This window comes from Microtus ochrogaster, linkage group LG2 (genome assembly GCF_000317375.1).
Source record: "Microtus ochrogaster isolate Prairie Vole_2 linkage group LG2, MicOch1.0, whole genome shotgun sequence".
In the NCBI taxonomy this organism is placed as follows: domain Eukaryota; kingdom Metazoa; phylum Chordata; class Mammalia; order Rodentia; family Cricetidae; genus Microtus; species Microtus ochrogaster.
In genome coordinates, this window is record NC_022028.1 from 6,733,150 (window position 1) to 6,757,405 (window position 24,256).

The 24,256-nt window shown below is 44.5% G+C and overlaps 1 protein-coding gene across 1 annotated transcript in view; it reads left to right on the forward strand.

The window, feature by feature from the left end:
* Positions 1-24,256, forward strand: part of Pla2g7 (phospholipase A2 group VII) — a 46,138-nt gene that overhangs the window by 3,198 nt on the left and 18,684 nt on the right. Inside the window, exon 2 of the mRNA XM_005359797.3 lies at positions 19,228-19,367. Within this exon, the coding sequence (XP_005359854.1) occupies positions 19,262-19,367 (106 nt within the window). The 5' untranslated portion in view covers positions 19,228-19,261. The remainder of the gene's footprint in view (positions 1-19,227; positions 19,368-24,256) is intronic.

Consider the following 24,256-nt stretch of genomic DNA (forward strand, 5'->3'; position numbering starts at 1 on the left):
AGATAGATGCTACTGCGTACTGGGTCCGAGTTAGAAATACTTTCTAGTGTCAAAGAATTCGGAAGTCAAGAGATGAGAAAGAATCAAGGAATGACAGAGTGAGTTCAGACAGTACTAAAAGTTTGGATGAAAAGCCAAGAGCTGTTGCACAGTGCTTTCGGGATAGGTTTGACTGTGTAGACATGTGTCGGGCAAACAGCAGGGGCCTTCTTGGATTCACCCACTTCTTTTTAGATTTATTTTTATTTTATATTTATTAATATTTGTCTGCATGCATGTATGTGCATCATGGATGTGCCTGGTACTCTTGGAGGCAAGAGGACGGCATCAAATTCCCTGGAAATAGGTTTAGTGACTGACGGTTGTGAGCTACTGTGTAGGTTTGGGAACTGAATTATGGTCCTCTCCATGAAAAGTGAGGACTCTTGACCACCGAGCCATCCCTTCAGCCCTGGGAACCCTGAAACGGAAGAACTTTTGGCAGAGGGACCTAGTGTGCAGGTGTGTAGGGAATCAAGAACAGTGTATAAAAGGCACAGTTGGAAGACCTGAGTGGCTGAAGCAGGCAGGGGAAAGGAGAGCTGGATGCAAGGAGGAAGGAGAAAGGGGGGCAGGGTGCCGGGTCACCGGGAGTCTCATAGATCAAATCCAAAAACTTAGATCTCTCTCCAAGTAGGACAGCAGGAAGCTGGATGTATTCTAAGCAGAGGTGTGAATTCAGAGACTTCCAATATGGTCCAGGTGCCGTGTGGAGGATGGTCTATATGGAAAATGCAGGAGAGGATGCTGCTTTAGATTTGCTGCTGGGAATCTAGTCAAGGGTGTAAGTGACAGGTAGGCACGGGGTAGTTTTTGAAGGTACAGTGAAAAATTAGGTAACATTTGTGATTCAAACTTTCCACCTACAAAAGGGATCTGTCATTGCTACCCCTGGGCCTCTTAAAGAACAAGCTAATAAGTGTGCTTTTAAAAAATATTATGAATGTGCTCCTAAGAGGATGTAAGATCTTACTTACTACTAATACTATTTGCTAATAATGCGTCATTTTAATTCACACACACACTGCAACACAGCATAATACAATACAACATTTGCTCTCTCTGGAACATCAGAAACCATTAGATGAACCACGATAGAGTAAAATAACACAAAGACTAAAATAACAGCTAATTTAATCTTAAAAGCTGGACATGCTCAAGTAAAATACAAAGATGTAACATTTGAAATGGGGAATTGGAAAAAAAAGTCGAAAACCTTTTCACAGAACAAAGGGGTCTTTATCCTGGCTAGGACCATGCCAGTGTCCAAGGGCGCCCAATCTGCTGAATGGAAATCTGGATAGGGCAGCAGAATTCACCAGGGGGCCTTGCCGAGCCCTGAATAGCTTTCCCTTAGTGAAGCATTCTCTCTCAGAGGAGGCTCTACAGCTTCCCTGGCTGTTTGCTGACTAAGGTAGAGATGAGGGTTTTGAAGCTGTTTACCATCTAGAGAAGGGATGACCCTCTCGTGACAGAACAGTGCACTGCGTGAGGCAACCCCACTTCTGCTTCCTCGCTTACTTTGAGGTTCATCTTACAAGAATGAAATGCCCTAATTTAGAAGAAGAGGGGCCCCTTCCTTATTTTCATTGTGTGCTGTGGAAATTTTGGCTCATGATAGCCTGTGGGCTACATTCTCTCGTCAGATGCTGTTAATCAGTCAATGAGTGGAAATTTTAGCTCTCATGATAGCCTGTGGGCTACATTCTCTCGCTAGATGCTGTTATTAATTAGTCAATGAATTGATGTCTGCATCTGATTCTGAAGCAGTCTGCTGATTTAAATTGATGGCACAGTGTGACAATGATTCTGAGACATATCCACGATATTTCTAGACAATCAATTGAGACTTTGTGGAGCATCTTTAAGGGAGAGGTTACATATCGTCTCTTCTCTGGTCATACATCTTCTGCTGATTATCTCTCTCTCTTTTATTTGTTTGTGTCGTTTGTGTGTATGGGCACGTGTGCTCACCTGTGCACACACATGTGGAAGTCAGAAGCAGTGTTGCAGGTCTTTCAATGTTATACCACACTTTTTTTTTTGAGTCTATCTCTTGATGAATCCACAATGCCCTTGTTTAGCTAGACTGACTGACCAGAAAGTCTCCCAAACCCTCCTGCTTCTACCTTCCAGCATTGAGACTACAGGTGCTTGCCAACACACCCTGCTCTGTATAAGAGTTCTGGGGATCTGAACCTGGGTCCTCATGTGCTACAAGCTGCAACATTATACAGTAATCATTCAGTCATCTGTTCATGGGCAATTTGCTTATCAGAACCAAGGATCTAATAAAGGCTAACGCAAAAGACAAGGCTTTTTGGCAATATTGCTTTGTGAATAAAGCGGCTGTCCTTTGCTGTCGTTTTTTTTTTGTTTGTTTGTTTGTTTTTTGCTGTAGCTGAACTCCTTTTCTGTTACATATCTAGGAATGAATATTCCCTAGTTCAGAAAAGTTTCCCACTGCCAGGTCTTGTTCCTCTCTCCTAGGTAAGCACAGAGATCTGCCTTCCTGCAATTATCTTTATCAGCAGGCATTTGGTCAGTGTTTAGGGTCCATACAATAAAGCATTACATCTCAGATAGTCACAGATCTCCAACGACATAGAATCACTACCTGCCAAAAGCTACTGCTCTGGTTTTCACCCAAGACCGAAATGGCTGTTAACAGCATCCCCATCCCTGCTTTGTTTCTTCCGCCTAGACTCATGCTTGTGCTGCAAGAAAGTTACAACCGAGCCATATCTCAGCCTCCAGGGCTGTAGAGCTATTTTTACTTGACTCATATGGTGTATTGAAAGGTTCAATCTCTTGCTGTCCTTCAAGAATTACTGACTGTTACAGGCAAATGTAGTCACCCGGTTTTTCTTGAAAACAGTTAAAAGATGTAGCGATATTCAGCTCCCATTCCTACATCAAAGCAGTCTACTGGAGTGGAATGGTAATGCCTCTTTGTGACTAGTTCCGTTTGCCCCAATTCCTATTCTATTGCACTGATCTCTTTTCCTCATTTAAGTTACCTGTGGACGTCGAAATTTGACCTCAGGTCAGGGCTGTCTAGTGTATCTTGCCTCCTTGAATGCAGTCAGCAGAGCACAGACCGTGCCTTGCTAACCATTGAAAGGCTCCATTAGTCAGTTAATGGAGTCCGGCTCCACCCAGCAAATGGCTAAGACCTTCTGTGCAGAACCGTATCTGTCATGAACCTTGTGAGCGTCCCCTATCCCTTCAGCAACTCCTCCTGTGACTTGTCACCCTGACCCTTGGTCTTTCAGGTTATTGTATCTGTGCATAAACTTTCACTGGTTAGAAACTCTAAAAGCCCCACCAGATTGGTCAGATATAGTCTAGCAGGTACGGGGCACATTGGGAGGGTGACTCCTCTCTCAACGATGTTATTATGCTTCCGTCTTGCAGTCTGGGATGTCTTTAGGTTGTACTGGATTGGTTTATTATTTTTTGCTAATTCCTTATTCTTTTTGGCTCACTTTTAGGGCTTCTTTTCCAGCTTGATTGTTCCCAAGTCCTTAGCAGAATGAAGCATATAGTGGCTTTCAACTGATTCTTGCTTCCCTGCGAGATAGTTGACTGTGCACGAACACAGGTCTGGTTGCCACAAGTACAGTATTCTGTTGACATCTAGTAGGTTAGAGGCCAGAGATACTGCTGTAAACATCCTATAAGGCACAGGTCCCCACTAAAACCAGATTTGTCAGCCTGGAATGCCAGGCATGAGAAGGTGAAGAAGCCCTGTTTTAAGAATTGGGGCCTGAATTCAGATTCTGGCATAAATGATTCCTATCTCTGTGATGTTGGACACGTCATTTAGCCCCCCTCTACTGCATCTCTGTTGTGTGTGTGCATGCGTGTATGTGTGTGTGTGCAAGCATGTATGTGTGTGTGTTTCTCAGTATATGTGTTTCTCTCTATGTGTCCACCCATCTATCTATCTATCTATTGAGCTCTGCTGACCAGATGAGGTCATTTGTATAAAATAAATACTTAGGATGTTGCATGGTATTGTCAATTATCATTACTGCCCACTGCCATGCATGTGTTTTCATAGTTTTCTTTCTCTTGGTTTGCTTCATGTATTAGCCATCAGCAGGAAGTGCTGGTAAAGTCTGGGGGTGGGCACTTATTTTTTTAACTTCGTCTGACAGTTATTCATCTGTGCACTTAAGTATCTTAAGGCTTTCTTGAGAGATCACAGAACTGCCTTCCCTTGATGACCCCCATCATAACAGCATCCTCTCAGACTACCCTCTCAGCCATTCATGCTCTAACAAAGGCCAGGGAGTATTAAGTAGAAAATTCCCCAAATAAGCAATGTGTGAGTGTTAAGTTGTTCACCATTCTGAGTAGCCAAATGAAACACCATGAGATCCTGCTCTACTCTATCCCAGCCTGCTCTGAATGTGAACACCTCTTATCCAGGGTGTCTGCACCGTGTATGCTACCCACCCATTAATCACTTAGCAGCTATCTTGGTTATGAGATTAACCGTAATGTGTTTAAGGAATCCTGATCTTACTCATGATGGCCCCAAAGGGGAACCAGCACATGAAACACGGAAGGATAGATTAACCCTGCTGTTGTGTGATCTCTTCCTGTGGCAGTGTGAACAAACTGGAACATTTGCACATTGTGTTGTAGTAAAAGTAGAATGGCGCCATTCCCCGAGTGGCAGCAACAGGCAGCGGGCCACGAGGGGCAGCAAGTCCCAGGCAGGGAGCTACATGGTGGGTCAAAGACCAAGACGGACAGATGGATAGACACACGTCATGCAGATTGAGGCTGGATATTTATTTAGTGGGTTATGGAGGGGAAAGGGAAAGGGGAAAAGGGGAGAATGGAGAAAAGCAGAGAGAGAGGGGGAGAGAGAGAGAGAGAGAGAGAGAGAGAGAGAGAGAGAGAGAGAGAGAGAGAGAGAGAGAGAGAGAGAGAGAGAAGGAGAAATGAGGGGAGAAGTGGGGAGAAGGGAGAGAGGCAGAAGCTGCCTCTTTGGGAGGGAAGAGAGACAGAGAGATGGATAGGAAAGGACCCAGGCTGAAAGCTGAAGGAAGATCTGCCTGCCTCAAAGGATGGGGTAGGGAATGGGTGGTGCTTATCTCTTAAAGGGACAGAACAGACCATTACACATTGGACACAGGATTTTTAATTTTTTTAAATTTACATCATTTTATTTTATGTGTATGGATGTTTTGTGTACTTGTATGCCTGTGTCCCATGTGCATGCCTGATGCCTGTGGGATTTTTGAAGAGGGCACCAGGTCCCTGAGGAATGAAGTTCAGACAGTTGTGAGCTGCCATGTGGGTGCTAGGAATCGAATTTGGGTCCTCTGGAGAAGCAGTCAGTGCTCTTAACTGCTGAGCCATCTCTCCAGCCCCTGGGTGTAGGTTTTACCACAAGTAGCTGTGTTGTTCTCATAACAGCAAACCACATTTCAATCTCCTTTTCTTGACCCCAGTTATCTGATGTTGTGAAATGATTGCAGAAGAATCCTATGAACTGTCCCCAAAGCGTGTGTAGACGTTTCTGCAGAAGTTTCAAGATTCTTATATCTTTGTGGTAATATGACATTAAGTTCCGAGTTCAAGGAGATACTGACATAGGGAAGGGCATAGAGATAGGAGAGAAGGTAACTGATCTCTTTCTTAGTTAAATATTAGCAAATATTGAGTAGGAATTGTCTTGCTGATTTAAAACACACACAAGGTGTTTGATAAAGGTGGGACAAGAAAGCCCAATCCCATCCCCAAACAGTTGTAGAGACATTTCGTTTGTATTTCAATAATCACAGCTTGCCTGAAGATCAGAGAGTAAAACAGCCCCACTGGTCAGCCTTACAGACCAGGCAGTGGTAACACACCTTTAATCCCAGTAGCCACACAAGTTGCCATAGAAACTGGGCAGTGCATGCCTTGAATCCCAGCAGTGCACACCTTTAATCCCAGAACTAGAAAGTATTGTAAAATGGGAGAAGACAGTTCTCAGACACAATCTCATTCCAAGATTCCTAGAGGCAGGATCGCCATTTTGAGGCTGAGGGCAATGTAAGAGCCAATGGCTGGCTGCTTTGCTTTTTGGCTCTTCAGGTTGAACCCCAATTCTCTCTCTGAGCTTTTATTAATCGTGCTTTAACCTGTTCTTGTTTTAGCATCCCTATAAGGGGCCCAGTCTTCAATTCTAAGTGACAATTGAGGTACCTATTTTAAATGAATCAGTTATTGGAGCTGGAGAGATTGTTCAGTGGTTAAGAGCACTGGCCACTCTCCAGAGGACCCGGGTTCAGTTCCCAACACCCACATGGCAGCTCACAACTGTCTGTAGCTTTAGCTCTAGGGCTTCTGACACCCTCACATAGACATACATTCAGGCAAACCACCAATGCACACAAGATTTTTAAAAAGCCAGGTATGGTGGTGCATGCCTTTAATCCCAGTTCTTGGGAGGCAGAGGCAGAGGCAGGTAGATCTCTGAGTTCAAGGCCAAATCTACAGAAAATTTCCAGGACAGCTGTGTCGCCCTGACCATACTGGAATTCACTCTGTAAACCAGGTTGGCCTTGAGCTTAAGAGACCCCCCTGACTCTGTTTTCCTAGTGCTGGGATTAAAGGTGTGTGCCACCACACTCTGCTGAATGAGGGGTCCTTAACCTTAGTACCACCGATGATTTAGGGTATCTGTATATGGTGGGGGACAGTCTGTACATTGAGAATTTTTAGCAGCCTGCTGGGCCTCTACCCATTCATTCTATGTCAGTAGCAACCCCCTTACAACGGAGGCAATAGAAGACATCTCTTGATATTTCCAAGTGTCTTTAGGGAACCAAAATCACCGGAGTTTCAAATTACTAGAAGGGTTGTTTTGTTTACATCATCATATAGCTAAAGGAGAAGATTCTTATATTTCTTGACTATTCAGCCTGATACTGAATCAGTTAAACTGCTTTAACAGACTTTCATCTTCAATTAGGCTTCACTAAGCCTGCCTATTATCTGCTCATACATCTTGTCCAGGAATTTTACAAGTTTTCTGCGGCCGTCCTAACAATTTGCCATTTAGTGGTTCTGAGCATGTTCTGATTGGGTTGTGAAATGTTCCGCATAAGTTTGTCTTTTAAAGGCTCCTTTCCAGCTGATGTTGCTATTTTGGAAGGCTGTGGAACATTGAGGAGACGTGGCCTAGATAGAAGAAATTGCTCACAAGGGTGGACTTTGGGAGGCTGCTATCTTCCGCTTCTTCTCTCACTTCTGACTTCCTGATCCACTATGATATGGAGGGCCTCTCCCCACCCCCATCTGTTTCATAAATTGTTTTGTCTGAAATTAGAGACTTTTCTGATATCTTACTTTAAGTTAAGCATAAACACTCTATGATCATATAAACCCATTTCCTTTTAAATGACTTCTTATCAAAGCAATGCATTTTATTGTAAAAAATGGTGCATATCTTTTTATTTTTTTAAGCAAAGTCGGAGTTTATTAGGAAACATTTTTATGGACTTGATTAGAGAGAGGGGGAGATAGATAGATAGATAGATAGATAGATAGATAGATAGATAGATAGATAGATAGATAGATGATAGGTAGATAGATAGATGATAGAAAGATGTAGGTAGGTAGGTAGGTAGAAAGATAAAGTTGGGTGGTAGAGAGGTGGGGGAGGGGAGCGAAAGTGATCAGAATACATAGACTGAAATTCTCAAAGAATTGATAAAAGCATTATTTATAAAGGAAATGTTTTACAACAAGCCCCAGTGATCCTCCTGTCTCTGCCTCAGACAGAGCTGGGGTTACAGGCTCACACATTGCCACACGTGGCTTCTTACATAAATGTGACGATCGAAACGTGGGCTCTCACACTTTCACAGCAAGCGCTCCTATCTGCTGAGCCTACCTTTGCTTTGTGAAAACTTATTTACCAACATAGTGACCTTGTTTCTATTTCAAAGTTTAAGGAGACGCTCTGTTCCTGGGGTTTCATCTACCCGCTGATGCTTGTGCACCCAGCTTCTTCTTTCTCCAAGAACAAGCTGCATTTTTGTGTTGTGTTGGCCTGTGGTGGTGGTGGCTGTAGAAAAAGGCTTCTATATGCTGTGACTTTGAAGACTGCCAGGTGATCATTTTGTGGGCAGGGGTTAGATCTCAGTGGAAGAGTTCTTACCTCACAGGCAAGAGGCCCTAATTCTATTCCCAGCACTGTTGAACACATAAAAATAGACATCTTTTTAGTCTCTAGTTCTAAGAAAATGTCCAAAGTGACCACCTGAGATGTAAAATTAGTCAACTCTTATCTGAAGGCAGAAGGCTTGAAGACACTTTGGGAGTTACAGCCTCCTACGAAGGGTTCCACTGTGTTCCTTGGGGGCTGCGGCTGTCTCCCACACATCTCAGTGATCTCTGGAATGTTGAAGCAGGCAGTGTCCAGGGAAGCCAAGGACATCTGGCTGTTTACGCCAGTGCTTTGTTCGGAAAAGCAGGAAGCTCTGTTTTCATCGTTGTAGCCTGGGGAAATTTGGGTCGTGTTTATTTAAAATATATAATACTTTCAAAGGGATTGGCAGTGCCTTGGAGTGAAATCACACGGACAAGAGCTCAGCTGACAGACAAAATAAGATAGACAAACAGACCAGAAGCCAGAGGAATGTGTTGTAAGTGCCAACCCTCCCCAGGTACAGAACATCAAGAGATTTTAAAATACAAAGTTTATTAGACCCAAGTTAGGGAATGGACCAGAAAAAGATTCCTTTATGGTGGTGGGGCTGAAAGCCAGAACCATGTAGTTTTCCACAGAACTATAGCCCCAGCCCTCTTTAAGTGTGCCAAAGCTGTAGAAATTAATTAATGCAGAGAACAAGTATGGATTGAGAATGGCCTGGAGGGGCTGTAGAGGAAGCTGAAGTTAGGGACAAGGAGCTCAAGATCCCCAGACATAGGGCACAGGGATGGCGAGAGAAGAGACAACTTGGAGCAAGGGTCACATGAGATCTATGGCTCCCACAGTCCCGTCCTTGTCTAAGGAGAGGGTAATGGTTTCGTTTGCAAGGGATGAGCCGTCCTGTGGAAAGAAGGGAGAGAGCAGCTGAGCAGGGGAATGGGGGCTTGTGAGTCAGGAAGGCTGCCTTGAGCTCCCCGTGACACAGACGGCGCCTGTAAAGAGGAGCATTCAGGGCAGAGGCGACGTGCTGCTCAAATGTACATCCCATATCCCCTCAGGCTGGAGCGTTCACACACCGCTGGAATAAAGACACAGACACGATTCCGCAGGGCAGAAGTCATTCTTACGTTAGCCCAGTAAATATACATGCTAACACCTGATCGGCGAAAAGCCCAGTGCAGTGGAAAACACTCTAGCTTCAAAACAAAAGTCCAGCAGTTTCTTGCTGTCGTTTCCCTCCCTGGGATTTAGTGTTCCCACAGAAGCCAGCCACGGTTTTAGTACTCAGAGCATTACAGGAAGAGGGTGCTGAGTACGTTGAGATGAGTAATGTGGTCCATGGTTACCATGGTTACCACCCATCATAAGAGATGTGTGCACACAACACGATGAGAGAAGAATCAACAGAGGGATGGACACAATGCAGTGGGCACAGTGGGCAGTGAGGCAGGGGCTCCAACCAGGGAAGCTAGGAGGAGTATCTTGGAAGAAAAGCACCAACTTCGCTGATCAGGTCATATGCTGAACACAAATGTGGTGTGTATGTGTTAGAAGATGGATGCTTTATTGATGAATCCGTGTATTTTGGCAAACCTAAAACCACAACAAAATCTTCCTTATGTCATCTAAAACTATATGCTTAGCATATAGTTTATCGTTTAGTTTTCTCTTCTCTTCCCTAGCCGCCTCTCTTCCGGTCTCTCTGAGTGTGTATTTTGTTGCTAAGACAACCTCACACGTAGCACAGGTTGAGCTTGGGAACTAAATAAACAGATAAGGATGACATTGAACCCTCAATCTTTAGAAGTTTACCTCCCAAGAGTTGGGATGAAGGGTGTGTGCCACAGTGCCCCAAGCTATTGCTCTTTTTTGTTTGTTTGTTTGTTTGTTTGTTTTTATGCAGGATCTCACTCTATAGTCTAAGCTAGCTTAGAACTCACAACACAGCCTAGTTGGCCTTGAACTTGGGGAAGTCCTGCCTCAGCCTCCTGAGAGCTGGTTGTGGTAAGCATATTGGCCCAGCTTGCTATTTTCCTGATAGTTTTCAACCCTCTCTATTTCCCAGTGTGTATTTTCATCCCATTTGGTACCGTTGCCTGTCCTGTTTTGTTTTTAATGCTGCCTGCTGAGTCTCAGATGGGGACACTCTCTTTTTGCTTGCCACGACTTGCCAGCAGACAGGGAGTGCCAAGTACACACTGAAACAAAAAGAAGAGAAAACCAACCACGCTCCTTTCCCTCAGAAGTGATCACTGTAAAAATTGTAGAATTGTGCTTATCTGATTTTTTTCTGTTTCCATAGAAATTACATATTTTATATAGAAACATGACCATGGCTCAGTTTTTTTTTTCTGATATGCATCAGAGTGGTGGGCTTATCCCTTCAGCTCTGAAGCCTGCCGTTCATATGACCCAGTCAGATGGCATTCGTGCTGCTACCCAGCAACTCTGTGATGTAAGAGGCAGAGACCCTGGGAAGCGTGAAGCCAGACAGCGTTGTACACAGCAGGCACTGAGAAGACACCAGGCATTTACATCTCATGTTACATTTTTAAGTTTCATAACGACTTAGTGAATTTGGGATTCTAGAAGTCTAAATGGAAGGCAAAATACTTCTTCGCTTGTGGAGTTCCCGTCTTCCCTGAAAGCAAAGCAAAACCCAACCAACAAGTTGAGATACGCAGAAGTCCAGCCCACATCTCCTCAGATGCTTGTGCTGCCTTCATCAAAACATGGTTGTCGGTGTTTCCGGAAACAGGCGACAGGCTTCTTCACATCCTGCTCCGTGGGGCTCTTGTTGAAGTTTTGTCTTGTTATTAAGTCTGCCTCTGTGTGTATGTGTGTGTCTATTTATGTAGATGTAGTACATATATGCTACCATGGTTGTGTGTGGAGGTTGGAGGACAGGTTTGGGTGTGGCTCCTCATTTTCCTCTTGGTTTGAGAGAGGGCCTCTTCACCTCTGCCTGTGCCGGCCTAGCTGGCCTTTATGCTTCTCAGGATTCTCCCGTGTCCTCCAATTAGACGTCAAAAGGGCTGGGCCCGTAGACACACACTAGGATGTCCAACCTTATGTTGGTTCTGAGGATCTGAACCCAGGTCTTCTCACTTGCACGGTAGGACTTTACCCACTGAGCCATCTCCTGAGCCCTTCCTTGGGAGGGGTCTATGTAGGTGACACCTGTAATTCTAGCATTTGGAAAGGTGGAGGTAGAGGTTCAAGGTCATCCTTGGCCACACAGCAGAGTTCCTGGTCAGCTTGGGTATATGAGACTCTTTCTTTTACCCCCACCCCAGAAAAAGAGAGCAAAAGCAGAGAATGTCAAAAACATTCTCATTTCTTTAGCAGTCTGTCCCAAGAGCACAGGTCAGTTTCAGAAAGAAGCAGAGGTTTAGCTGACAGGACTTCAGAGCTGCCTCACTGCCACCCCTCTGTGCCACCAGGCCATCAGGGAACATTGAGTTTTGCAGCACAACCATCCTCCCCTTGTTCCTTGTAACTGTCATGAGAACAATGTGCTAAGAGCAGACAGCCCACTCTGCCGTCTCTCCGCCTGAAGCATGCTCTCCAAAGTGTGCCTTTCCGGTCTGTTGCCCAAGTTCCGATATCAAAGAAGCCTCTCAGCCCTCAAGGACAGCGTGGAGAGAGGACAGCTGCCCCCTCACAGCTGCCCTGTCACTCCTGCCTCAAGCTTAGCAGCCAGGGACACTGGGGCAATCAGAGTGGATTACTGCACGGGTCTGATTTATGGGACATTAAAAGTCCTCTTTGCCATTCATACACCTGCAAGCCCAGGACTCGGGAAGCTGAAGTAGGAGGGGTACAAGACCACCCTATGTGGCATAGTCTCAAAACAAAACAAAACACATTCCTGTTGTCGCTAAGACAACTCTCTCCACTGGCAGGGAATTCTTTTCCTTCGAAGGAAACTTCTGGAAGCTTTAGTGTAGTACCTCTAGGTGTCTAGGCTAGGGTTAAAGTGGGCTTTTGAAAGTTGGTGAAGAAGGTGCATGTGTGTGTATGTGTGCATGTGTGTATGCATGTGTGTGTGTGTGTGTCTAAGCCAGAGTTGGCCCTCAGATGTCTACCCTATCACTGTCTACATTTTTTTTTTTAGACATCTTCCCACAAATTGCATCCGCTGATTGGCTAGACTGACTGATCAGTCAGCTCCAGGAATCTACCTGTCTTTTTGTTTTTTGAGACAGGATTTCTCTATAGCTTTGGAGCGTGTCCAGGAACAAGCTGGCCTTGAATTTACAGAGATCCTCCTGCCTCTGCCTCCAGAGTGCCAGGATTAAAAGCGTATGCCACAACCACCCGGCAGGAATCTACCTGCCTTTGCTCTGTCTCCCCAGTGTTAGGGTCACATGGTTTATTAATGTCTTGGTCATGGTTTCTATGTGATATAACTAAAAGCATCGTGGGGAAGGAAGAGATCGTCAGGCTTAGACATCCCAGATCACAGTCCATCGAGGGAAACCAGGGCAGGAACTCAGGGGCAAGACTGATTCAGAGGCCACAGAAAAACGCTGCTTACTGGCTTGCATCTTCTGAACTTGCTCAGCCTGCTTTCTTATATGCCCCAGGACCACCAGCTCAAGGTTGACAGCACCCACAATAATCAAAATGACCCTCCTCCCCCACATCATTAATCAAGACAGTACCCCACGGACTTGACTACAGTCAATGTTATGGAGGCATTTTCTCAATTAAGATGCCATTCTCCCAGCTATGTCTAGGTTTTGTGCCAAGCTTTAAAAAACCAACCAGCATAATCACTGTGATTTTATGTAGGTGCCTAGGATCCAAACTCAGGTCGCTGTGCTTGCAGGGCAAGAACATTACAGTTGAGCTACTCTACCATCCTTGATTACAGAGGTGTTCTTAGAACTGAACACCTCACGCAGTGGCAGCACTGTGACCAATTAGACTTATCCAAGGTGTGATTATTACTAATTGGAAAGATTTCTTTCTAATTGGGTAAATGAAAGTGACTATAATGAGTGAAAATATGAGTGAGCTGGTCATGCTTTAGTGAAAGGGTCGGGGCTTTGAGGATACAATTAGAGGTCTGGTGAGATGGGGCAAGGGGCATCTATGTAGTAAACAGATGGTACTATTGTCCCTTTGCAGCCATTTCCAGTCACTGCCCTGGTGGGTGGGGTGGCTATGTCAGATGCCTAGGCCACCTCTGAAGGACAGAGGTTGTAGGGAGGGCTCCCAAGAACCTCTGCGACTTTGTGTTTTGCTTCTGCCTTGCTTCATGGTGCACATGATGGCCTTAGAGAGCAGAGCATCCCCACCCTGGTGCACATGATGGCCCTAGAGAGCAGAGCATCCTAACCCTGCCTGAGGACTCTAAAGAGCGGCATTTGCTATCTCTGATGCTTCTTTTAGTTGTTGGTGGGAGTGTAGTAGCGATCAAGGCACTGTGTGCAGGCTGACTATTACCTTGAGTGGTTTCCTTGCCCCCAGCACACTGACCTCTGATGTGCGATTCCTCTCTAGATGCTGTGAATACCATTGGTTAATAAAGAGGCTGCTTCGGGCCTATTGAAGCACAGAGTAGTGTTCCTATTGAAGCACAAGGTAGGAGTTCCAAGTAGATAGAGGAGGAGAGAGTAGGTGGAGTCAATGAGATGCCATGTAGCCGCCACAGGAGACAAATGCCAGATGCTGGAGGGAACCTTACCAGTAGGCCATAACCACGTGGTAATACACAGATTAATAGAAATGGGTTAATTTAGGATATAAAAGCTAGCCAATAAGAAGCATGGGTTAATAGGCCAAGCAGTGCTGTAATAATACAGTTTCTGTGTGATTATTTTGGGTCTGGGCAACTGGGAAAGGAACAAGCAGCCTCCGTCAACAAACATCCACATGATCTGTCTTCCTCTTCTTCCTCCCCATCCCAGTGATCTTACAAATGGATCGAAAGACCCTCTCCTTTCTTAGTTAAGCTAAAAACATGAGGGGTAGCTGAGCAGTGGTGGTTTAGGCCTTTAATCCCAGCACTTGGGAGGCAGAGACAGGTGGATCTCCGTGAGTTCAAAGCCAGCCTGGTCTACAGACTGAGTTCCAGGACAGGCTCTAAAGCTACAGAGAAACCCTGTCTTGAAAACCCAACAAACAAATAAATAAACAAAATCCAAAACAAGCAAACAAACAAAAATTAAGCATTCATGAGGGGTGGAATATTCTAGAGCTTTTTAATTCAAGAACTTAGAACTCCAGTGACAATTTCCCCCACAAGCTAGATGCTGTGACACAGACTATTTGTAGGGGATGGCAGGCTGACCCGTGTCCTGGCTTTGTGTCAACCCCTTGGTTGCTAATTTGGAAGACTCGTAGATATGGCAGTTTCTTAGGGTCTCAACACATTGTTCCAAATATAATGAGATTGAGTTTCATCCTCATTAGAGCATGACTCACTTCTGACCGAGGCAGCTGTTTGTCTGGGGTCAGCTCACGAAAGGATGAAAACATCCTTAAAGTGGTTGTTTTCTTCCTTCATTTTAGGAGATTATGGCTTAGAGTAAACCAGTTGGGCCTACCAAGTTTGGATGTTTTAGTTAAAACCAAAGAGTAAGGGCTGGAGAGATGACTCAGTGTTTAAGAGCACTTTCTGCTCTTCCAGTGAACTCTAGTGCAGTTCTCAGATCTCTGGTTAGTCAGTTCGCTACCGCCTGTAACACCAGCTCCAGCGGTTCAGACCCTCCCCTGGTCTCAGAGGACACTGCACTCACACACTCAAACACACACACACACACACACACACACACACACACACACACACATTTCAAAATAAAAAAGGAATGTAGGCCTCCTGGGAGCAACCCTTCCCCCAGCACTTCCTAGCTATGTGATTTGCACAAGTCAATCAAATCCTCTTTGCCTGGTTCCTTATCCATGGAATGCAGAACTCGCAAATGTTTTCGTGGTGAGTAAATAGGATGCTATGTTTTGGAAACGATGCAAACATGGTGGGAATATTGTAAGCCTTCATGACTCAGCAGTGTTGGGGCTGGAGAGATGACTCGGTGAGTAAGACACTGGTTGTTCTTGCTCAGAGCCTGAGTTCAGTTCCAGCACCATGACCGCACATAACCGTCCATAACCCCAGTTCCAAGTGGTGAGATGCTGTCTTCTAGCCTGGTCTAGATCCAGTCATACACACGGTACACACATATTCAGGCAAAACATTTGCCTATACACATAACATAAAAATTAAATCTTTTATTAAAAAATATTTGTGATATTACTAGTTCAGTGGTTGTTTTGAGGCATTTAGTGTTATTTTAAATACAGTGACATTGTTGTGCTGTGTACTAGCATGAAAAGTACCTATGTTTTCAAATTAAAACTGAAACATAAAATTTTATAAGCAAAATTTAAAGCTAAATGTGTATGTATTCATATGTAATATAGCTCTCTATATATATGTCTATGTTTATATCCAGGTATGTTTTGTATATGTACTTTAATTTGCCACAGAAATACATCTGGAAAGAAACTGTTAGCAAATCATTTTATAAAGAAGACAAACTTATTCTTTTATTTTTTTATCCTGTTATAGCTTTTTAAATTATGTGTAAATTTTCTGATGAATTAATAAAACTGAAATAAGACAAAACAAAATCAGTCAACATTATAAACAACCTTGGAGCATACATCTTCCTTAGCCGAAAAAGAGACGAGTTGAATAGACAAATGCGGTTACTCTGTAAGAAACTCCAGAGACACCTTTCCCAGCTGATTGGCATAGGCTTGTTGTTAGCTTTTGGTGGTAAGATCTGATTTTACTGCAACTCGTGGCCTGGAATCCTTCTGAATTCCTTTTGCTTTGAATTGTTTCCATGGCATCTAAGAAATTTTGAATGTCTCTGAACCGTTTGTTCCCTTCCTATGTGAATGTGCTCATCTTGCATTTGAGTCCCGTTTATAGGCCATTGTAGGCCAATGATTGTGTCAACTTCTTCAGGATTCCCAGTTGCTCCCATCATGCTCCCAATTGCTCATATCATGGAACATATATACAATATCTGCTTGATACATACCCTTGGATTAAATGGCTGGGATCTAGTATTACAATAAAGCCATTTGATGCTGCAAAAAAAGAACATTAACAACCTAGAAATTTCAAAGCTTTTCTGCAGCCAAAGTGTATTTCTTATCCATGGAAGGCCGTACACATTGGAAGAGCTCTTTTTGCGTAGCGGCTAGGGATCTAAACTTCTCAGGCTGGAGCCTCCACGGCTGTGACCTGACTTCTGAGTTTTGTATTGGAAAAAAGGAGAGGAGACAAATTGTCTCCAGTGTCTGAGAATACTTCTTTTCAGCTTTCCATTAATCAGGAATTAGTGTGGAGACTGGGCTTCAACCATAAGAGAGACCAGGGTGTGCAGGGGACACAGGGACATGCAGAAGTGATGGTTGTCTAGGCCTCATCTCTATGCTATACCTCTGGGAAAATAACTGTCATCTAGTTAGTGCCTCCTTCGCGTCAGTGAAATCGACCGACACATGCATGGACTCTGAGGCTTGTTTCAGTGTGTGCTAGAAATCACGTTTGTTTAAGGATTCACATTGGCACAAGCAGGTATTTATTTAGTGCTTACTATACCAGGTACTATTTTATGACTTTGGAAGACAGTAGGAGGATGGAGTCCAGACTTCTCACACTGCAAGAGCTGGATTTCCAGAGCAAGATAATAAACTGATAATGCAGAGTATGTCATTTGGAAACAAATATTGGAGACATGTACATGGGGCATTGGGCCTGTACTGCTGTGTGGAAGTAGCTTGAAGCCCTATTTGTTGTTGTTTGTTTGTTTAGCTTGGTTTGGGTTTGTTTTTGTTGTTTAATTTTTTGGACAGGGTTTCTCTGTGAAACATCCATGACTTGTCCTGGAACTAGCTTTTTAGACCAGGGTGGCCTAGAACTCACAGAGATCCACCTGCTTCTGCCTTACCCTGGAGACGCAGCCCCGCCGCTCCAATTACTACAAAATGGCGCCCAACATGGGGCGGCCGGGGTGCTGGGGACGCAGCCCCGCAGCTCCTATTACTACATTCCCCAGTGCTGGGGTTAAAAGACCTGTGCCAGTGAAGCCCTGTTTAAAGTGGATAGATCAAGAACAACTCACTGTGGAGGTTAACGTTGTGATGGGAACCTGGAGACAAGAGGCATTTGGGTGTCAAGGCAGAGAGCCTTGCTGTGGAAATACACATGGACTTTGGGGTGGGGTTGGGAGGTCAGGATACCTGGTATGTTGGCAGGTGGCGGGGAATTCAGGGTGGTGACAGCAGGTGTGCAATCAGAGAAGACAGAGGTAGGATTTCAAGTCCACTGAGTATAGACCAACCACCAGGTATGCTACTTTATTCTATGACGTATGAAGCCAATGAAGTTTGGGGGCTGAGGCAACTGTAATTATATTGGGTTTAGACTTTGAGGTTGGGACCAAAGTAGAGAAACAGTTATTACCAAAATTCAAATGTGGGGCAATGGGGGCTTGGATCATTTTCATCAACTCCCCCCAAAGTTGAAGGAACACATTTTATTTCTAGTTTTTTAAAATAGCTATATGTCCGTCTATCTATCTGTTGATCTATCTATCTGTTGATCTATCTATCTATCTATCTATCTATCTATCTATCTATCTATCTATCTATCTATCTATCTATCTATCTGCTTATTTTTGAAACATAGTCTCATATCATCCAAGCTGGTGTTGAACTTGAGATGTAACTAGGAATGACCTTGATCTTCTCCTGCCTGTACTAGGATCATCAGTATGTGTCACCAGTGCTGGGGACTGGACCCAGAGCTTCAGGAATGCCAAGCAAGCACTCTGCCAACTGAGCTAAATTCCTTATCTGGAGAGATTCACATTAAAGGGAGAAATTTTTACACACATATGAGTAACTTTTTTTATTTAGTTTTATTTTGTCTGTTGCTTTTTTGAGATAGGATTTTTCTGTAAAACGCTCTGGCTGTCATGGAACTCATTTTGTAGACCAGGCTGGCCTCAAACTCAAAGAGATCCACCTGCCTTTGTCTCCCAAGTGCTGGGATTAAAGGCGTGAGCCACCATCACCAGGCAATACCTTTTGCTCATAAGATGCGTCCAGAGATGGCTCAGCAGTTAAGGTTAAGTTAAGGTTCTGAGTTCAGTTCCCAGCAACCACATAGTGTCTTACAACTATCTATAATGAGATCTGGTGTCCTCTCGAGGAAGAGACCTTCTCAGTTGTCCTCATCAACTTTGACCATGAAACCCAATATGGACAAGTTCATCAGAACCGCCATATATGGGCTGCCCATGCATACTTCAGCATTGCCAGGGCATAAATTTCTCTCTCTCTTTTCAAAAATATGGGTCTAACTACAATGTTACTTTTACTACCTCAATTCTGATATTCTATTGTTTCATCAATGCTTTGGTTTAGGAAATATTTCTGCAATATCAGCAGCTTCCAGAGGCCAACTATTTAGACCTGACCTCTGCTTTTCAGAAATTTAGTGTGGTAGGACACACACACACACACACACACACACAAAACCACCCAGTAGTACCATACCACTTAACATCAAAACTAACCACAACAGAGCATTATAATCACAATGGGACCTATTATGGAACATTATCCAGAGCCCACTAACTGCTGTTTGTTATCCATACCAGAGAAGCCGTTGGGCATAGTGATGATGTGGACACATTTGTTATAATGACTATGATTTAATGTTTTTCTGACAAATGGCACTGTAATAAAATGAGAGAAAATATTTAACTGTCTCGAAATGTTATAGATATGTTCTGCCATCCCTCACCGTAAAGGATTCTGCCAGTTCACTACCTACCTAAAAGCCAGCTCCGAAAAGAAATGTTTCATTGTTAACCAACATTGCTGGGAACTCAGGCTCACTGATTGGCAGCCACTTAAATCCTCTTTGGTTCATTCATTGCATGTTTTCTTTTTTTTTTTTTCCTCTTTCCTTTTAATTATCTGCTCTGCAGAACCTCACACTGAAGCCGCTGCTCAGCTCCCACGATGGCACCACCCAAACTGCACGTCCTCTTCTGCCTCTTCATCTGTCTTCCCCAGGTGCATCCTTTTCACTGGCAAGACCCCCCTCCTTTGGACTTTAGGGCCCCAGGTAAGAGATGTCAAACTCCAAGTGACTTCAAGATGTTGCATGTTTTGCCATGTGAGGAAGTCCTCTTCAAAAGTGTTCATCCAGGGGCTGGGGAGATGGCCCAGGTTAGTAATTGCTGTACAAACTTGAGGACCTGAGATTGGACCCCCAACACTGATGTAAGAAGTCTCCAGTGTTGTGGGGTGTGGGCAGAGATGCAACTTATTGCCTTGCTATCTGAGATGACTGGATGAGCAACAGGTTCAGGGAGAGATCCAGCCTCAAAAAAGCAAAGATGGAGGCTGATCATAAAAGACACTGTTCATTGACCTCTGGCTTCTACAATCATGTTTATACATATGCACGTGCACCTGAACACGCATGTGGGCATGTACACACTATCAGGGGTTTACCACACATGCACATGAATATGCACACATGCATGTAAATATATTCAAGGAAATATTCATTGTGCCGTAGGGAGGGGCCTCTCTCCTCTCTATGACCCCAGCCGAACAAGCGTGTGTTTTCTTGTCAGCTTGTTTTGATCATGGAAAACGCCCGAAACATTTCCGCCTCCCCTCTTTCTTGTTCCTATTCACCGCCTCCCAGGTGCAGGAGAACACTTGCCTTTGGCATTAACAAGGCAGTCTTCATCCCTGCTTGTGTCTTGACAAACAAGCTTAGTCCTGGGGAGGTGGAGAGGTTTGTGAGGAGATAACAATCCGGACTCTTGAGGTCCAGAGGCACAGGACTCTTTCTACCGGGTGTGAGGAGAAGCAGAAGCAAGTAGATGCCTGGAACTCTAAAGAAGAGCAGATGTGGTCACTTTCTCTCTTTGTGTTAAGAGGGGATAAAAGAGGGAGTAGCCAGTGTGGAACAGGTATGTCTCTTGTCACCAAGAAGGACCTCTCTTGCAAGGACATCGCTTCTGAAGTATTGTGAATACCTGTTCATCTTAAAGAACTGTGCCACACTTAGTCTCAACCTATGCTTGTGGAGAGCACAGCAGGAGGTGCTAGAGAATGATGTCACACTGTCTACACCCACAGATCTATATACCTGAATACATGTACTCACTTTGGCTCTAGCTGTTTGGGCTGGTTTGAGTGACTCCTTCCCACGGTCTCTACAAAAGGGCTTGCATAACTCCGTGTCATCGTGATACACTTTGCCCTACTTCATAACTGGGAAAATGGATGAATAAATAGGAAAAGGACTGGCCTTATATTGATATTTGCACAGGTAATTAAATACTATCTCAGAGGTTCATTCATCCCTCAACCCCTCTTAGGAAGCGAAGGCCTATGGATATGGCGGTGACTAAGGTGACTGAAAGCTTGTCATCAGGGAAGCTGTGACCTACTTGAAGTTAAGCTTTCCAACTATCAGTTTCAGGAATTGGAAACAGGTCACAGGATGGGTACATTTTATATCATTTACTCTTATGGTGCAGGGTGAGACTTTAAAGACATGTTTTCTATCCTCTTATCTTTAAACATCACTAGAAATCTGTTCTTTGAGCATAGGGTTATTAATCATTTATCCTCCTGGGACTTGTGTTAGCCTAATGCCATACTCACTCTAGATGCTCAAAAGTGGGTTCATGAATATTTTTAAATTATAATAGATTAAAACAACATATGATTAATTTCTTGTTAAAGGAATACATAGAAAATATTGTTCATTCAGGTTACGACTTACTTGTGAGTGTGTGTTTCTGTTATAGGAGCCTGTGTGTCTATGAGTGTCCACACCTGTATACATAGACCGAAGCCAGAGGAGAATGTCCAGGGTCTTGTTCTAGAGCTTCCCACCTCATTCCATGGAGACAGGGTCTCACACTGAACCTGAACTAGACTGACAGTCAGCAAGCCCCAGAGATCCTCCTGTCTTTCTGCCTCAGCGCTGGGGTTTCAGGTCCGTGCAGCCAGGTCTAGTGTTTTATGTGGTGCTGCAGATTTAACTCGGGTCCTCCTGCTTATGCAGCGAACACGTTAACTTGTGTCCTGACACGGGCTGTTGGTTGATTGGTACAGCCTTATGTAGCCCAGGCTGATCTCTAAGTCACCTGACAGCAAATGCTAGCCTCGAATTATTTATCCTGTTTTCTTTGCAGGCACTGATATTCCAGGCATGTATGTGCTGTCATACCCGGGAAAGCTTACCAGTATGGGCTAGAGATACACTACATGCTGATGAAGGACAATAAAAGTATAAAAGAGAATGCAATTTTTCCAAAATGTATACATCTCAAGACCTAGGACATTTGACTAACAAAAATATATACCAAGTAGCATCCTAAGAGTCCAAAGTTCCTATTCAAATAAAGTTGAAGATTAGGAAAAGATGAATTCTGAGCCGCAGTCTAAATAGCATCCAAGATGAGGTTGTTCCAACATCTCTTTCTTCCGTCTTGTGATGATTCCAAACAGGTAGGAGGATGGAGATGCAGGCTCATGTGATGTGCGAGCTGTAAGGCACCCTTTGCTGCCCCCAGTGTAGTACTTGTGGCTCCTAGATTTGGGTGAATAGGCTCCTAAAGTAGAAGGTCAGTTGTTTGAGGAGGTTCCCATGGTTTCAGTAGAATGAAGACCTCACACGTGGGCTGTGGAACCCTACTGATAGGAAGGTCTCCAAAGCAGCTAAGAGTTCTCTGGGGCTCCTCACTGAGCTGCGAGAGCCAGTGGTCTCCCCACTGGTCCAGCCCTGCTATGGCTGCCTATAGATGGGGTACAGCCGCACACTGGCTGCTCACCACAGAAGGAGAGGCAGAGGTGTCTTCCGCCCCATTACTCTCTAGACTTGTTGCCTCTCAGTTACACCAAGCCCGACTCCACAGATAATCTTACACGGGAGAGGAAGAAGCTTTTGTGATTCTAAAGAAGCCCCGGAATGTTCACCAAGAGGAGGCAAAAAGAAAAAAATAAAAAGTCTTTAGAGAAATGCCTGGAATTTTGGATGTGCCCCGAAGGAGAGTGGAAGCCCTATGGTAGATCTGCTAAGCCCTTCTGAGGACTCCCATCCTTTGAGTGATGAGAGGTTACCGGCTCTGGAGAAGGCAAGAAGTAACGGCAGTTGGCTGCCAGTTACATCTACAGCCAGTTTTAGGCACATGATGAATACATTCCTATCATCTGCCTTCATCCGCACAGCTGTCTGGAGGTTGGTTAAGGGCTTTTATCTCCTGCTCTACCAAAGGCACCAGAGAGAGGAGTTGAATTGCTTAGGCTGGAGCACCATAGCTCAGGATGTGAAACAGGACCACTTGGGTCCAGCACTGGGTTTCACTCCACTTTACCCTGTCTATCTTGAAATTGCCTCCATCAGTGTGGCGGGCCAAGAGGTCTGGACCGTGACACAACATTTCTTCAACTTGAGTCAGCCTACTTTGAATCTTTTTGGTTCAGTTGAGTTGGAGTGAGGACTGGGATCTGCCTTGGTCAGCTCTGGGTGAGACCCATGATGCTGGCCCGAGGATCAGCTTGGCGTAGGAGGCCTTGTGTATTGAAGCCTCCATCGGCCAGCTGGTGCTTCACATCTGAATCATCAGTGGAGGATGTGAAGAAGATTACTGCCAAGATGCAAAACCGTGCTGAGCAATGCTGCATGATAACAAGGCAGGTGCCACACTTCACATAGTTCTGGGTGTTTGGCAGAGCCTGTGCAGTGCAAAACACAGAGTCTGTGCAGCAGAATAATCAGCTCCCATGGTTCAACAAAGTACACACTGAGGGAAGACTTAGTGTATGAAGAAACGTATGACTCTCGATTTGTGGTATTTTTAAAAAATATTTACTTATTATGTATACAATATTCTGTCTGTGTGTATGCCTGCAGGCCAGAAGAGGGCACCAGACCCCTCTACAGATGGTTGTGAGCCACCATGTGGTTGCTGGAAATTGAACTCAGGACCTTTGGAAGAGCAGGCAATGCTCTTAACCTCTAAGCCATCTCTTCAGCCCCCCAACATCTATTTTTTTTTAAAAAAATCATTGTATTTGATGTATTAGTGTTCTGCATGCCAGAAGAGGGCATCAGATCCTATTATAGAGGGTTGTGAGGCACCATGTGGGTGCTAGCAATTAAACTTAGGACCCCTGGAAGAGCAGTCAGTGCTCTTAACCTCTGAGCAGCCATCTCTCCAGTCCATAGGCCCAACATCTAAAAGTAAAGCATGGATTTGATTGAGATTTAGAAAGGAGGGCAGTTGCAGGTATATGGAAGGGTTTGGACTTCAGAGAAAAAAAGAGTGGGTGGGTCAGATATGATGGGTTTGAATGCAGGATAAGAGAGGTTGGTGGTGTTTCATCTTAGTGACCTCCTTTGCACAAAATTGTACTGAGCCTGGTTCACCAGCGCTTGTATTTAGACTAGAGGGGCCCGCTCTTGAGCAGTAGCTAGTCTGGGCCGCCGTCCTCCTTCTTGTGATCATATGGAATATTCCACACCTACAGAATTCCTGATTCTGAAGAAGAAATGTGTCTAAGATCAGGAATAACTCCCAAATAAGAACAAATCATAGATATTATGTGAAGACTTGTTTGACTTGCGGGATTCTGACCTGCAGTTCACAAGATAGAGAATTCCAGGGTTCGGGGTGGGGCTGGACAGTTGTGAAGTGAGAAGAGGCAATTGGGAGGTGACCATTTAGTTTAATCTTGGCCACTGGCTTTGATATTGCTATGGAAACATGTCAGGTCCAGATGGACAGAAGTGTAAGCTTGCTGTGCACAGTGGAGCATGCCTTTAACCCTAGCACTGAGGAGGCAGAGGCCAGCAGGCAGACCCTTGTGAGGCCTGCTCGGTCTACAGAGTGAGTTTCAGGACACCTAGGGCTACACTGAGAAGCCCTCTCTCTCTCTCTCTCTCTCTCTCTCTCTCTCTCTCTCTCTCTCTCTCTCTCTCTC